Source organism: Aquila chrysaetos, chromosome 17 (genome assembly GCF_900496995.4).
Source record: "Aquila chrysaetos chrysaetos chromosome 17, bAquChr1.4, whole genome shotgun sequence".
Lineage (NCBI taxonomy): Eukaryota > Metazoa > Chordata > Aves > Accipitriformes > Accipitridae > Aquila > Aquila chrysaetos.
This window is the reverse complement of record NC_044020.1, coordinates 4223389-4241025: the sequence shown is the minus strand read 5'-3', so window position 1 is coordinate 4241025 and position 17637 is coordinate 4223389. Positions and strand designations below refer to the sequence as shown.

General features: G+C 39.9%; 1 protein-coding gene across 4 annotated transcripts in view; it reads right to left on the bottom strand.

Annotated features, from left to right (window-relative positions):
• LARGE1 (LARGE xylosyl- and glucuronyltransferase 1) overlaps positions 1-17637 on the bottom strand; it is a 300218-nt gene that overhangs the window by 136337 nt on the left and 146244 nt on the right. For all 4 annotated transcript variants that reach the window (XR_003927115.1, XR_003927116.1, XM_030040447.2 and 1 more), the window contains 2 exons: positions 16823-16905; positions 5610-5733 (listed from right to left, as the gene is read on the bottom strand). Coding sequence is in view for 2 of the 4 variants with exons in the window: in XM_030040447.2 (XP_029896307.1) it covers positions 5610-5733; positions 16823-16905 (207 nt within the window). In the remaining 2 variants the exon portion in view is untranslated. The remainder of the gene's footprint in view (positions 1-5609; positions 5734-16822; positions 16906-17637) is intronic.

The window sequence follows — 17637 nt, the reverse complement described above, 5'->3', positions numbered from 1 at the left end:
ATGGAATGTTGAGAACGCTGGCCAGTTTTGTTGTTCAAGGCTTTATCAACACTGCTATCATTGTTAGGCTCTGCACTTGATGTGACTAACACTAGGCTAATAATCTGTTCATCAAATATCATCTCTCATCTTCCCAATTGACAAGCAGGTCCCTCTCTCCCATCTTCAGCAGGTGGTATCTGCAGTTCTGTTGCAAGTATTTGTTTGAACATGGTTCCAAAATTGGTATATGGCAATGTACGATACATACAGCCTGACCAATGCTATCATTCATTGGAAAAGCTTCCATTGGTAGCAAAAAATTTCATGGCATTTGATTTGCTTTTGGTGTCATTTGTTGCACAGACACTTACAAAGAGAGCATACTTTAAATGAGCTAACATTATTGGGATATTGGCTTAGGGTAACTTGCATGGACAATACAATTTGTCAAACAGGACACTCGGTTGCTGTCTGGATGGTGAAGGGAGTCCCCATGGTAAGGGTCCTTGCAGGGGCATCTTAGTTGGATTGGGTGAGACTCCCTGAAACACAGTTCTGTCCAATTTTTATAATCCAGCTGGCCTTTGGTCCTACATGACCACTGGAAGACATGCATAATCCATCACTATAGATTACCTTAACCTACATACAAAACATTTCCTAACTATCTTAAGTATGTACAAAAGACTGTCCTACATGATCATTTCTACACATGTAGGAACTGTTTCTATTGATTGTCTTACCCTTGTATGATTGATTAACTTTGCAGCAGGAACTGTCTGGGAATCTCTGGGCCAACCAGATTCTCCACCCAGGATGTTAATCAACACATTTAAGTATACAAATTCGTCTAGGCACAGCAGGGACTGCCTGGGATATCTCAAAAACTGTCTGAAATTCCCACTGGGACAGCTCCTGTAACAATCTGTCAAATACCTCTTGTGCAGATGGCCAGCAGATCAGTCAGCCACCTAGTTTCAACTTGGTCTGCTGTCTCAAACCAGCCCTTTATCTCATCAACGCAGACGACTAGCCTGGGAGTTCCCGGACCACTTTGGGAATTAGTAACTTAAGTGGGAGTGCACACAGGCACAGCCCTGAGACCCAGCTATACTCCAACTATAATTAAAGAATTAAACTTCACTTTTCTGCTTAAATCTCATAGCCCTTGCCCATCTATCTGACCAAATGATGTCAACGTCTGACCTAGTGAACTGCCTTCACAGTTCAGATGGAAGTGGCTAAGGAGTGACTCATCTCATGCTTAAGTAAATGCCTAAAGTTAGGTGATACTTATGCCACGCATTATCCCAGCTTAGTTTTGCTCTCTGGATCACACCACTGATTTTGACTGAGTGTGCAAACTACATCAACATTTCTGATATGAAATCACCTAAGGCAGAGCTGGTAGTGAGATTTGTGGTCTACTGTTTCTGGGAACAGTAAAAGCTGGAATATTGTCCATATATGCAGCAAAGTACAGAGCTTTTCACATTTCACTTTCAGGTCAAATGCTCAGCTACTGCAAAAACGTATTCATCATCCCTACATTCAAGTTCACCGATCAATTGCAGCATGTTTGTGGGCTGAACTATTTAAAGGACATGGCTTTTCTGCGTTACCAGTGGTGAAGAGACTACATTTATCTGGGCCATCAAGATTTACACACAGCAGAGCTGGCAACTGCTCATTCTACCTTCTGCTTCCCTCAGTTCACCTGATGTTGTCAGCAGTCTGTCAGGCAACAGCTGGGAAAACAAACTCATCTCATCTGTATTCCACATATCACACATACAGTACTGCTTTATCAGCTGCTCCTTCTGCTCTGGGCCAATGCAGATCACAATGGGTTTAATTCCTATACTTCCTTGTGAGTGAACCGACATGAGATTCCAGGTTGAATAATGAAGTGTAGAAGCTAAGTGCTCGTGTTGCACATCTTCAATAGTTAGCTCTGGAGTTTCTTCATGTAAGACTGAACTGAAAAAACCACAATATCCTGCAGCCTGATATTTGCAAGCCACAGCTATAATGGGTCTTTTAGATCAATGTTTCACAGGTATGTTTTTTTCTTTTATTTAATGTTCAAAGAAAGCAATTTTCAGTTTCCAGTTATTTTGTGGGATGCATTGCTGTAATAGCTACATCTACTGCATTAGGACCGAAGCTGAATAACGCGACTAATGTGATCATATAAAGTGAAACTACATTGCAAGTAACTTTCCAGTTTGTAGGCACAGCCATATGTGACCACATAAATTTGGAAGAGTTATGTGTGGGCCATAGCGAGTAGAACAAGAATGAAGCCTGCAGCTATGTAACAGGTCAATTACTGGCACCATTATCAGCTGCCCACACTTCAAGGATGCTTATTGCTGATTAGTAACTGCATGTAGCAAGTTTAGTTAAAGGGAGAGAGTTGCACTTGCAGTACAGTTCACAATCTGAACAGCTTCTAAGTTGAGGGAGAACTTTTAAGCACAGATCTCCCTTGTGGTTATTGGCAAGGCAATGAGGAGACAGGCCAAGTTATGTTGGAGGAGGTTACAAGTGTCTTAGTAGAACTGGCTGTTAAAATCATCAAACTAGCTGTTTAAAAGAAATACATCCAGCAAGCTCCCACCTCAACTGTGTCTGACCCTTCTACTGGAAAAGCAGTTATCTCGGCTCAGCTCCACAGCCAAGTCTCCTCCTCTTCTGCCCCATCCCCTATCATGTGCCTCAAGCAAAGATAAACCTCTCCCTGCCCATCCTTTCCTGTGCTCCATCCCTCTTCCAAGCAGGCTGGTGTTAGTTTGGCAGCACCTGCCTGGAGGGAGAGAATGAGTGTGGGCTCTTTGCGGTGCAGGATGAACATGAACAGCTGTGTCAACCTTGCAAAAGGAAAAATAAGTCTTCTCTAAATTTTAAAGGGAACATCTGACACGCTTAATTCACAGCAGCAGACAAAGTAGGTATGTTGGTTTGCTGGCCCTAGAAATTCTGGGATAATCAGTGGTGCCTTGTCTTCCCTTTCTCGCAAAGAAGCATACAGTTCTCCTCTAAAACCTGAGAGAAAACACCACCTACTGCAGAGCCTTATTTTCTACACCTTCCTTCAGGACATCGGTTGCTCTAACTCTAAACTAAACAGCAAGTATTTTAAGACCTGCAGGATATGTTAAGAAACATTGCCAAATATTTTAGTCTCCAAATTCTGCCTTTTAAAAAATTAATACTCTAGTGGAAACTGTTGCCTGAATTCTAAATAGCTACTTGAAAACAAAAAAGCGTCCATACTATTTATGGAAGATCTAACATTATGGGCTCCCTTCCACTGTTTGAGCAGGAACAGGAGCAGAAGCAGGGCTTTTCCCAGGACTTAAGGGCTTAAGTCAACTTGCCAGCTCCTGCTGCATTAGAAGTAAGAGGCTGGAAGCTCATACATATCCAAAGGGAAAAAAACAAACTTGAAATGAAATGTTTTCTGTAGCAGCTAAAATGTGTTCCAAAACAATGAAGCATTGGTGAATGAAAGCTAAGCATAAAATTCTCAAGCTATTGTTCAGTCTAAACCCTTTTAAATGTCAGCAATTGGTATTGATTACAGGTTTAAAAAAGAACTATGGAGGGTCATTAAAACTGAAACATAGTATGTACTGTAACACTGGATTCATAGATCACTTTGGATAAAAGTAGACTTTCTAGTAAACATTCCAGCATCACCTCTATGTTTTCCTAACACTGGACAGCATAATAAAGCTCCCAAGAGTACAGGTGAAGTACATGAACCCAAAACAATCATTAAATACTCTCTAGAGGCTATGTAGGAAACAAATGAGATGAGCTCCTACAGCTGTCTGTAAACAGCTCCTCTGTCTTCTTTGCTAAAACTTGCAGAATGATCTGGATATGAGCCAGCATCATACCTGGCTTTTTAAAACTCCATTTATATTTACAACTCTTTGCTGTCCTTTGGCAGTGTCTGTCACATTCACCTATGCCGAGTACTATATACTGGGTTTTTTGGCTACTGAAATCAGGGAAATTGCTTGGCACGCAGTACGATGAGCTCTGAGCAAGACTGGTAGACCTGGAAAGATGTATTTATGTATCAATACCTTCATCCAGTAAGAAAGTGGTCCCCAACCTAAAGCCTATGGGTTACATGCAAGACAGTCATACTGGGTTTTTTGGCTACTGAAATCAGGGAAATTGCTTGGCACGCAGTACGATGAGCTCTGAGCAAGACTGGTAGACCTGGAAAGATGTATTTATGTATCAATACCTTCATCCAGTAAGAAAGTGGTCCCCAACCTAAAGCCTATGGGTTACATGCAAGACAGTCCAGTGTTGCTTTAGGTCACCAGCCATATAAAAGTTAAAGCTGACTGAGGAGGGAGGGACAAAACAAGGCTTTGCTCTGTAGCCTCATATCTGCACGTTGTTTGGCCTATAAATCAGCAAGTTGGGGATCACTGAAGTAAGCTCTCTTGGTTATTATTTACTTAACTAGATTGGATCACACCCAAATGACCAGAAGGAAAACACTAAGAGGTCTGTCTTGCCCAGCTGAGAGGCTAATTAAGCACTGTAAAACCCTACAATTTGCAGAAAAGCACATGTAATATAGACATGTACAAGATTTACAACAAACCTCCTCCTTGCTATGAAGCGATAAAGAACAGAAGGGAGATCTCTAGCTAATTAGGTTAATATCAGCTTATGGCTTCATGTAAATGGACCAATAAAACAATAAAAACAGCTAGAAAAAATATTTTTCTCAAGGTTCATTTTTTCCCTTTTCCATCTCTTTCTACAACTTTTTGTACTCAAGATTCTACAACATGGTGTGCTTTGAATTTACCCCTTAATTATCACAGCAATTTGCTAAATTTTGTTTTTTACTTGTTTCAGGGTGCTGTTCAGAACAGTCTGATAAGTCATACAAATTATTGCCATCAGCTCCAAATGCTAAAATCTGAATGCTTCATTCTAAATCCACAGCTAAAAAACGTGCAGCTCAAACTCAATGCTGTGCCTCCCTGATCTAATTTAAACTTTCTAACTATGAAAAGATAATTACTTTATGCTTTGAGTATGCGATTTTTTTTTCCCCTTGGAACACTCCTTTTTTCATATTCATTCCTTTTGAAAGGGCATCCAGATAAAAAAAGGTAGCTATTTCAAGATCTAATACTGATACCTCGTCGGAGTGTGTGTACTTACAGTGTTACACACCCATGCTTAAGGCATGCAGGGAAGTTGAGTGTTTCCAGTAACAGACTTGGGCTTATTGAACGAGATACTTAAGATTCCACCACTGCTACTAGAAAGAAGTATCCTTAGTAAAACATAATGTGATCAGATGCAATTCAACCTAGGCAGCCAGAATCCTCTTGATAGCAGGTAAAATTCTAAGCTGCTAAACAACATACTCCATTAGCAGAGAAACTGCACTGATTTTAGCCATTTAGTATCTTCTAGTTAAGTGTTACTGGCGTTACGATCATGTGGGTTAGAATTAGTTTTAGCCAGGGAGAATATCTTAGCCAGCAGGTCTCCCACAAGGCACCAATCCAGAGAGATGAACAAAAAAGAGATGACGTGAAACCAGAAGTGTATGAGTAACGTTTGTCTTTCTTTACCTTGAGCTCATCTGCATCATAGAAGTCTATGCGCACAGCAGGGACCATCCATGTCTGGAACAGAGTTGCCAGGATCTGTTTGGCAATTGCATCTGCGATGAGGTGGAAGTGGAGTGGGTTTCGCCTGATATGAGAAGGGAGAGAAATGCATTAGTTCAAAGGTTTCTAATTCCCTTACAAAGCTTTATCTTTGTCTAAGGTCTCAAGGTAAAGTGTACAGCATGTTCAGTGGAGTCCTGCTCTGTGGCCAAAATGTTGAGACACAATTTGAATAAACATGACAATAATAGAAATACCGGATCAGTTTCTGGGTGGTTGTAAGTAAATACAGCTCCTTTGATTTCAGTGGAACATGATGATTTATAACAGCCAAGGATCTGGTCCCTTCTACCGGCTCCTTAAAAGAAGGCCAAGTTAATCCCCCTTTGGGGACTTGAGCTGTGAAAGCGATTGCTTTCAGTTTCTAGGTCAACCTGCTAATTTATCTTTGTGGCAAGAACAGTTGTCTGAGGAGAGGTAGGGGTGAAGGGAAGGTTAAAAAATAATCATTTGAATGAGGTGAAATTCCAGGACCATTGAGTTTACACGCATCTTTTCTACAAAGCAAACTTGGGGTATCAACAGCTGTCCTATGGGAACCCAAAATTAGGTGTTTCAGGTGAGTGCCTTCTAGCTACTGGCATAGTGAATAGAATGGAGATTGTCAATCTCCCCACAACCTTGTTCCTAAGAGGGAAGGAGGGTTGAAGAAATGCAGGAAGAAAGAAAATATTTTACTTCAAACCACCAGATTTGGGTTCATCTCTGTAGTTACAGGACTTGGGCTAAGTGAAAAGCTTCAAAACAAGATGAGTGAAGCCAGTACCAACAAAACTGGCAAGGTTTTGACAAAGTGTATGCATTTTTCTATAGTAATGTGAACTTGGAGATTACAAATTTAACTCTTTTAACTTTGCTTCTCACTTTGAGGGACAGTAAGCAACAAAGTCTGATCTTTACTCAACTTCTGTGGCAGGAGCATGAAAACCTGCTAGTGGAAGTTAGTCGCGATTTGTAGTCTTCCATAATTATCCCTAGCTTAGGAACTTTCCCTGTCAGCAGAGAAGGACAGAGTTTGCAAAAGCCACTAAGAAGACAGATGGTTCATTTAAACTTTAGCATTGGCTCAACTTTTCTTCGATCCTGTTGTGGTTTAACCCCAGCCAGCAACCAAGCACCACACAGCCGCTCATTCACCTCCCTCACAGTGGGATGGGGAAGAGTATCAGAAGGGTAAAAGTGAGAAAACTCATGGACTGAGATAAAGACAGTTTAATAGGTAAAGCAAAAGCTGCACATGCAAGCAAAGCAAACCAAGGAATTCATTCACCACTTCCATGGGCAGGCAGGTGTTCAGCCATCTCCAGGACAGCAGGGCTCCATCACGCGTAACCATTACTTGGGAAGACAAACACCATCACTCCAAACATCCCCCCCTTCCTTCTTCTTCCCCCAGCTTTATATACTGAGCACGATGTCATATGGCATCAAATCTCCCTTGGGTCAGTTGGGGTCAGCTGTCCCGGCTGTGTCCCCTCCCGACTCCTTGTGCCCCCCCAGCCTGCTGGCTGGTGAGGTGGGCTGAGAACTAGAAAAGCCCTTGGCTCTGGGTAAGCACTGCTCAGCAGCAACGAAAACATCCCTCTGTTATCAACACTGTTTCCAGCACAAATCCAAAACACAGCCCCATACTAGCTACTGTGAAGAAATTTAACTCTATCTCAGCCAAAACCAGCACAAATCCCTAGGGTGGAATAGTGGAGTCCCATTTCTGTGAAATTTATAAAGGTAAATGAGCGTACTTGTTAACTGGTATTTTTCATCTAGAAAGAGGAGCATTTAGTTTTAGATGCTGGTTAAAGTGGAAGATGACTGATGCTACTACATTCTGCTGTGTGAACAAGAAGTGAGGAAATCTATGTTAGTTCAGGCCAATGTACTTCCATTAGACTTTTGGGCTTAACCCAAAAGATGAAGGTTATTTCTTTCTCCCTTTCCTACATTAATGAACAATATGTGCCTTTCTCTTTAATGCTACTCTTCTTACTTTGATGAGTAATACTGCTTCTCACTGAACAAAGTCCACAAGAAAACATAAAAATACATGTAATGGTTCATAGTATCACAACACACTCTCAGCAGAAACAGGAGATTGTTGTGAGAAGCAATGTATGGCTGGATTTTGCAGTGTTAGAAAAACTGCACCTAAGATCCAGTCCAAAACCCGGGGATGTCAGTGAAGCTGTTGTATTGGCTTCAAGGGCACTGTGGATCAAATTCCGTGCTTACAGGAAGAGCAGAAAAGGGCTGGTTAGAAGCCTTATATATGAGATAATCATGATGGTGGAATAAACCCACAGCTGATCTGCATTTTACAATATCCAAAACACTAAGCCACAACATGCTTTCCCAAAAGACAAAGGTCTTTCGATCTCCAGCTTGCCTGGGAGTGAAGAGGGGAGAGGGAACGGCATAGGCTGCCAGCTGCTGAGCGTCCCATTACCAAGCTAAAGGGATCACAGCAATTATATCTGTTTCACCAGCCCAGCAGGAGAGAAGAGGACATCCTGGCTCAAGCAGATTCCGCAGTAACCGGGCACCTTGCCAAGAAAAAATCGGGAAATAGCAGTGATCAGGAAATACATTTCATTAGCAGAGAAAAGGCCAAGAGAAACAAAGTACAACGCCAGTGGCTTTGGGTACAGGCAAAGCAGTATCTCAAGGCAAATAGGTGTTCAATGTCAACACACACATTCCACACAGGTCCCTCTGCTTAGCAGGGGCTGAGTCTGGTATCCAGCAGGACTATTTCCCAGCTGGTGTTCTTTAGTAATTCTTTTTCTTTTTTTCAGGGTCATTGATCTATATTTTGCAAAGTAGAATAAGACGACTCAAAAATCAGTTAAAAACAAGAAAGCTACATCTTCTTTCAAACCACCATTTAGTTAAATGGAATTGATATAAAATATTTGAAGATGAACCACACTAGTTGAAAAGAAAAAATCTGATACAAAGACACTCAGATGTTCAGTAGCAGTTTATACTTATCTGAATGACCCAGAGTGTATGAAACTTAAATGGGAACAAGTGGGTGACATTTTCTTTAGTTCAGCTCCTACTGGGAAAAAGAAAAAAGGAGTAGTTGTACTCCTACACAGAAATCTCTTTCGAGTTGTTAGCCTCATGGTAAAGATTCAGCTGGAAGGAAAGTATGTGTCAGAGGCAAAGCAGAAGATTATCACTTACAAAAATATATCCCCAAAACAGAATAGTGACCCGCTGACATCTACAACTAAATGTGCATCAGCCACAGAAAATTTTACTCCAGATGAGATTTTAGTTATGTGAAAAGTGAGGTTTAGCATGGTGCTAGAAGCCAACAGAGCACAGACTCAAACGTGGAAGACCTTCTGATGGTAACAGTACTAGCATACACACAGATGACATCTTTTACCTCTTCTGGTGTCTGCAATATGCAAAGCCTAAAAGATACGGATTGCTTCAACATGTTTATGAAACAAGTCCAGAAGCTTAAAGATCAACCAGCATCCATTGAAAAAAATACAGAAGAGATTTTTGTAGGATGAGAAATCTTTCTCCAAAGATATGAGAAAGGGATGTCATCATTATTTGCCAACATGACTGAATCACTGGCTGTAAGAATTAGGGGTGACAATCAGGATATTGTGAAGGATTCCACTGAAAGCTACATTTCATTAGACTCAGATGTTTTGCTTTACCATTTGGTGTCAGTGAAAGCTATTCCGTTCTTCAGACTGGTCTTCTTCCAGGACAGAGACATTTTGGGATACGAGGCTTATAAAACTGAAATCAAACTGTGTTCCTCCTATTATAAGTTAAGGGATAGCCATGTGGAGAGCTATCCTTCACAGGCATTTAGCAGCTACAGTTTAAAAAGTTTGGGAAAGGCAGGGGGAGATACCCAAGCCTTCCAGAGGGAGGCTTGAGTCCCTCGCTTGGGTAACAAGGAAGGGTGACATGGCCTTTGAAGAAGTTTAATCAGCAGCTGAAGACATTGAAGTTTGCTAGTGGAAGTCAAATGGCATGAAACTGGAAAAATATGATGCTTCGGTTAAAGAAAAAACTGACTTCTTTCTGTTGTGAAGGTAGATCAAGTTATGAGAAGGATTTCAATGCTGTGTTTTCCTGCAATAGCAGGGGAGTTAATGAGATGACCCAGCAGGTTCTTTCTGATTCCCTGAGCCTCAGGACTTCAGTGCAGGACGTCTTTCTTGGGTTGAAGGGAACCTGGAATCAAGTCTCAGAGAAAGTGACGACCAACACAAACCTCCTCTTCTCTCTTTCCAAATATGAGGTGGACTTCCTTTGACTTCAACTTCTCTAACCAACTCAAAGCACAGCTGTGTGTTGTGTCTATTTTTAATTTATATGTTATCCCATATAACTCATTTTCCACCGGGCACGTCAAGGAATTGAAAGAACCACACATGGTAGAGACTGGTTATATCTTGTACTGCTAGAAAGCACAGTATAGTGTAAATGGTGACAGTATATGCAACTATGGAATAATATAGGTCAATATATGACAATTTTGACAAACTTATCTTATAAAATCAACAGGTTTTGGAAAATTCCTGGTATTCCTGTGAATTCATATGTTTGGAAGTCAAGGTTTCTAGTGTCCCAGGTTTCAGAACAGACAGCCCTTGAACTCTGAGCCTCAAGTCTTCCAGATTCCTCACTATAGAAGCAGGGATTGAAACAACCAGAGAACTTCTCCCAAGGTCCAGAAATCACTTAATCTTGTTTACCTCAAAGACTCTAAACTTCTGAATTTTTACAAACTACAACTTTTCACAGTTTCTGCTACATGGAAAATGCTGACACGCTAATGTTTTAATGCGGAAGAATGTCATTTCAAAATATGGGTATTTCCCATCAAGTGGAAACTCAAGGTTTTAACCGTTCTATTTAGAAAACTGCAAATCTTCATATATTAAATTATTTCCACTTATCTTGAGATCAGAACACTATCTGACAAAGTAAACCATATGTAAAGAGCCCACATTTATTTTCCTAAATTGCTTTCCTCAAAAGTGAATGAAGAGGGATTCTGGCCAAGATTTTCAAGCATGGATGCTTAAATATAGGCTTTTAGGCCTAAATATAGGAGCTTAAATGAATGCTCTCGTTTTCAGAATTGCTGAGGCCCTGTAAAGTTTAGTAAAATGAAAAGTCGTCAGTAATTTAAAAAGTCAAGCTATGAATTTAGGAGCCTATTCTGAGGTACCCATTTCTATATTTTTTTAATCATGATGTCTTATTTTTACATTTCAAAACTTCTTATTCTTCATCAGAGTTTTGATCTGCTTGCTCAAGCATTTGTGGCCCATTCTTTTCTAATAGCCACTGCCACAGAGTTAAATACAAAAATCTACAATTGAAAAAGGGAGTAGTGAACCAAGACTCACTCTTCCCTTCTCTATTATTCCATAGCTCAATTGTTAGCAATTCAAAAAGCAGCTGCTTGGTTGCACAGTTCTCTCTCTGCAACAGAGGAATTTTATTTTCTAAGAATATAAAAAGGTCAGTAGCCCAGGGGGTTTATTTCCAAAACCTATACTTTATTAAGGGAAGCACAACAAGGTAATACCTTTTATATCTGTAACAAATGGTTACAAGAACTTCAAACAGAAATAATAAAAGGCAGCTTGGAAATTTTTTTTTTCCTAATGCCCATATGACAATCCCTCTCACACGGGGAGAATTTTAATGTGAAAATCATTACAGATTTTTCATACCCCTTCACATCCAGGATAGATTAAAATGCTCCCCAAACTATTGGAGAGATCTTAAAGATGCACTAGCTGCCTCATTCACGGATCTTGTTTTGTGTTAACTTATATAAGCAATTTGGGAAATAACAAGAGATTTCATGGCTAGATTTTTTTTTTAAACATTGCTTTCTCCATTATGCCTCCATTGTTAGGACTGCTCGAAAATACAAAAAGAAGTGTATATTATTGATGCATCTATATGGATCAGAGAAACCAGTTCATACTTTACAGTTTTTGCCAAAACAACCTCCCACAAAATAGACTCACATGTTAGAAAAGTTGGAAACAATGACAGAGGTTTTAAATTCTCGAATTAACTCCATTAGGGCAAAGTGGTCTCCATGGAATACAGCCATTAGATTACATAAGCTTTAATAACCAGCCAGTGTTGACTTGTGACTCTTACTTGGAAATTACATGTCATCCTTTTTTATTTAATTTAGATTTTCATTCGGTTTGCCTTATTCTACTTGTTCTAGGAAAAAAAGTTTCTTATTCATACAGCAATCTACAACAGTTTAATATCTTAATCTTAAAAATGCTTAGACATACGCTTAACTTCAAGGTTACAAGCAACTTTCTTAAAGCAGAGAGGCTACTTCATATTAGAAAGCATTTGTCTAGTTGACTGGTTTTGTTTACACCACGAAACCCCATCACCATTGCTATGCCACTATTGCTGTAGGATAGATGGAGTGTACAGCTAAAGAAGTAAGCATGACTTCTCCAAAGAAGAGGGACTAACATGGGGGAGGAAAGCCAGTATTAGCTGGCACAAAAGAGAAGTTAATTTTTCATAGATTCTCAGGTTGACCTAAATGCCAGCAACGTGTTATAATTGTGTAATGCTGGCCTTTCTTTGCTCCCAAATGAAACATGGTGTTTAGCATGTCTTTGGAAAAGATAAGAGTACATTAAAAATAATTTTAGTTCTTACTCAAGTTAAGACTTACCTAAGTAGAGACAGAAATTATCTTTGCAATATGAAACTATAACTCATGGGCTATTTCTGTGGCACTCTAAGCTTTACAATTTTCAGAAATGGAGTAAAACATTGAAAATGACCAATGTAACTTGGACCAGTACTTGCAAAAGTTTCGAGAACAGTTATTAGCCACAGGACACTGCTTCAGTTTTGAAAAAGAAATGCAGATACTTTTTGCATACTACTGTATGCACTGTTTCCAAAAAAACAGCATTTGCATTTTGCTTTGCCCATTTGACCCAGTATCTTTAATTTTTAGCGTTTAGTCTTCTGCTTTGGAAAAACTAAAGTTAAGCTGCACTCAGGGCACACCGCTATGAGCTTGGCTGTGTTAAACTGGCTCAGAGCGAATATTTTTTTACCCCTGCAACAGATTTATAAAATCTGTCATAATTAGGAACTAGATGCCCAAGAGAGGAAAGCAGGAAAGTTGCAGACTACGACCAAGTACTCATTCTACAAGCCTCCCTCTGTGCAGCACTGCAAATGCATATTTATCAGACTCTGCAAACCCTGCACTACTCCAGCTCTGCTGAGTCTCCTCCTGAGAACAGACTGACAGTTATGTTAAACTGGGTGTTAAAAGCTGCTGGGATTTTGTGGCTTGAGCATACGTTTTTTAAAGACAAAACTGGAATCAAGCTCCTTTTCCATTGGGAATGAAACGCATTTCTGAACTATGCTGTTCTTATAAGGAATCAACACCACCATCCCTTTCCTCTCCTCTTCCCACTCTCTGGAACCTGAAGACAGATATAGTTTCTCAAATGGTTTGAACAAGTAGCTTGCGTAAGTCTCACGATATATATGGTATGACTAGAATCAGAAACTTGCTTTTTTAGAGTTGGGGAGAGCTGAAATGTTCAAAATGCAGGATTTACTGTATATTCATGCAAGAGAGAAGAGACAGCACACTCCATCTATAGAAACTCCTATAGTTTTTATTCTTAATGACCCAGCACCCCTGCTGTTTTGTGTCTCTTTATCTAGCACACTAGCTCAAAGTTGGGGGTATAACAAATATGTTAATACATGGAGGGAACATGATTAGACTGACATGGCCTCCTTTCCTCAGAATTTTCCTATTCGAGAAGTAGGGATTCCCTACAGAAGTAGGGAATTTAGGTATCTCTTTTTGTATCAAAATGCACAGCTAAAACACACTTTAATTACTAAACTAGATGCAAATGCTAATAAAAACACATGACATCTCCGTGAATTCCAGACAGATTCACTGAAATCAGTGCTCTTGCAACAAACAGCAAGCAATATGCAGCAATATGCAGCAGGAACAGGCGAGGATATTAAGTGTGGTTGCCTTGAGGGGCCAGTTGTTTAACCAGTAGATTGTATTCAGGGTGTTGCAGGGCAGGATTGAGGTGTATTGGTACAGCTGCCCAAGGAGCACCCATACTGTGCCTGGCTACATAACAGCAGTTGAGATTTCTACACAAGCTCTTTCAATTATACAATACGCTCACACTCTTGTTCCAGGCACATTCTGCACCTGCTCTATCAGGTTTGGTCGAACATTGATCATCAGAAACTTCAGAAAAGGAAAAAAAAAATCTCTTGGACAATATGTTTGGAGGTAGGTTCGTTCTGTTGTTGCAAAGCTATATTTGAGATGGAATGTGGTGACCCTACAAATGAAGGACCAGTAACCTAACTTTAGAGATTAGGATAGAACGAGCAAACTTCTTCTCCATTGGAAACACGCAGTCCTTTCAAATGTCTGTTTTGCTTGGCTTATTGGACAATGCCAGCTAGGATGCATTCCCTGGTGCACATTTAGGTGTTAGGAGACATCTCCATGTCTGTTTTCACTGGTGACCCTCAAGTCATATGGTGAACTTGCTACTGATGTCAGGAAGCATCCACTATCTGAACCAATCATTTCCAACTCTCCTAACTCATTCCCTCCTAATGCAGTATCATGACCTGTCTCCATCCTTCTTTCCTACAATTAAATAGACCCTAGCAACCAAAAGAAGCCATCTTTCCAATCATCATAATTTTTGAAGTGCGTACTAGTCTCCAAGATAACATTGTTTGCACATGGCAACCAATGCAAGGAATATTGGTTCTAAATCAATTTTCAGCTGAGTTTGTTGTTTGTTTGTTGTTTATTCTCCAGCCTGCTTCACCACTGCCACTTGCAAGATAAAGTTGCAAGAAAGGAGCATTTCTGAGGCGCGACCCTCTGCACATGTAGCCATAGCATCAACAGATGCTTAAGAAGCCTGTGTTTTCTAGAAGATATGGAAGAAATGTCTGTAAGAAGCTCTGTCTCTTTGAAAACGTCTTCCCTTTCTAGTGAACAATTTAGTTTCTAGTAAGAAAAGCTAGTTCTAGGCAGGAACCAACTTAGCTTTGTCTTTAAGTATGTTTTGAGCAAACGAGCGAGATAGGTTATCTTGAATGTAACTAACCGTACTAAACGTTCTTTAGCTATACTGGACTTTATCTTGATCACCTCTGCTGAGCTAGACAAATCCTTTGAGATGAGCAGTACTGCTAGCCAAACAGCAAATACGTTCTTGACAAGGGCAGAATCCACCAGACTTAGAAATACAAGTGTTACTTCCCTTTGTTTTGGCTTCATATTTTTAATTTATTATATTTCCAAATTACATAATTCTGTCATTATATGGCAGAATTGTTTATAAGTTTGCTAATTGCTCAGATGAGTGGCTTATGTAAACCGGACATTTCCTTTAAGTAACACAGAAAGAGATTGTTTAAACTGTTGAGCTGTGAGATTCTTATTATTTACAGAACATTTGGAAACCTACAGAATATTACAGTCTTCTCAAAATGGATGCAAGTACTAGGGGAGAAAAACATTGAGAAGCTAACCACTAGGATAACTCACGTCACCATAAAAATGTGTATTTGCAAGAAATCCCTTAGAAACAACAATCAAAATAGACAAAACGCCCCACATCCTTGCAATATAAAGCCAGTTTACACTGAATAATTCAGAAGTCTAATTGGAAATAGATATAGTTTTAAAATTTAACAGGATTTTAACATTCAGAAAAATTATGCACAGAGAATGATACAGGTTTTTACTGTTGTTTTGCTTTTGTTATGTTTATTTTAGCATTGTTTTTCTGCTCCTAGCCCTCATCTAACACAAACACACTACTTCTGGAAAGACCTGCAAAGGCTACGTGTTGATAGTGAAAGCTGCTCTTGTATTTTGGAGAATTTCCCCTCTCCACCTGCACTCTAGCCAACCTCTTAAACTATATTTACTGAGTCTTTTTCCACATTGCACAAGGCAAGCATTCACATTCTTTTACAAAAAATGGGTAAAAGATAAAACGGTGTACTAAAGCCATTGTAAGGGAGTGATTACTAAGACAGGTCCAGCAGAGGACTGGAGGCAAACATAAGGAGCAAGGTGCGGGACTGGAATGCCCTACTCCAGCTAGTATATATAAGAAGATACTAGCACATGACATGAACAAGAGTCATCCTCCCTGGTATAATATTACCATTCCATATAAGGCAGCGTATTGAAACTACCTCCTTAGTAAACTCCTTATACTCTGTGCATGTTTTATTAGTCTGTTTGTCCTGTTTGAGTCACACAGTCTGATCACCTCCGTTTTAATCCACTTTCTGCAACACTGTTGGAAAACATCTCTGAGAGACATTACTAAACTGGACAAGGGATATACACATATGCCAACACACAGTTTAATACCATTTCTCTTTTTCTGGAGCTGCTGTTTAAGGGAATTGGTTATTTTGTCTTCATTGTACATTTATGCCTCTCGATTTTGGGATCTAACTGCACTCTGTGTGTTAAAAGCAGGTTGCAAAGCCTTCTGAGGGGATGCAAGTAGCCCTTCTAAAGCCAGAATAAATAATCTGACTTTAATGAAATAATACTGACTATAGTAACACATTTACTTTGAAAAATAAATGTCTAAATGGGAAGCTGGGATAGTCAAGTAACCAGTGTGTATGTGTACAGCTTTCAAATTGCCATCTACACCTGTGCCATAAACTGATACCAGAAATAGGTGAAATGAATACAATGCTGTTATTACTCTTGTTATTATTTTACAACATTCAGGAGTGTGCAGATGCTTTACAGTGCTGATAGGTACTGTCCCTATTCCCACAACACAACGGGGGCAGCAGGTGGATCTCTGATCCCTCTAATTCACTGTAGAAATCTTTACACTGGTTAATCTATTTGTGGTGGTCATAAATTTCGTGCTTCCTTCCTTCCAAAGAAAAAGCAACCAGGGAAGGGAATCTGACTTTCTTTTGAAGTAAGAGAGTAAATGTAAAAAGAGCTTATTTAGCCATAATTAGATATACAATATACAAGAAAAGAAAGCTACCTTTACCTGTGAAATAAGACAGACTTGACAAGTGTGACAACATCCCGACTGGCATTGTACCCTGCACAAACAATGGCAACGTGGATGGTCTGTGGGAGAAAAGGAACAAAAAGAACAAAAATTAAAGCCTGCTCTGGTGTTCTATCATTCATTAAGGAGAGCACATACATGACAGTGCTATTATTTAGTACGGCGATTGTTAAAGGTTTGAGGGGGTGTTTTGCAGCTGTTTGCAGCCCACTTGAGGCAGTTTGTTAAAAACATCTTAATTGAGTTATAACACCATTATCATTCCAAAGTCATTACTATCCCTAAATTACATCAGATGTCTGAACAGAATTGCACTTATTAGCTAAGAGCATATGTGTGTGCGTGTGTACACACACATACCCGTTCAGCAGCACAAAATTCTGAGTATGCAAACATGCAGACACTTTAACCTTCTGAAGTTTAAAATTACGTCTGATAATTAGAAGCAGATATGCTTTCAGAAATTTTGCATTATTTCCATCCTAAGGACAGCTACTAAGGAGAGGGAAAGCAAGTTCTGATGGATGAGCATGAGTGGGAATATTGGTTTGCCAGGGGCTGGGTGCATCCCAGTGATAAGATAGGACATGAGCTCTGAAAGCAGGTGGTCGCTTCCCTGCCTGTGACTACCAGTATGGGCTGTACTGGGCAGTGTTAATGTGAAGTTAAATACAACCCCACACACACACATTCTCCCCACCCCAGCACCTTGGTAAATTATCACTTATTCTGCACCTTCTTGCCTCCCTTTTAATATGAGGCAGAGGTTTACTCATCTCTTCAAGAGGAAA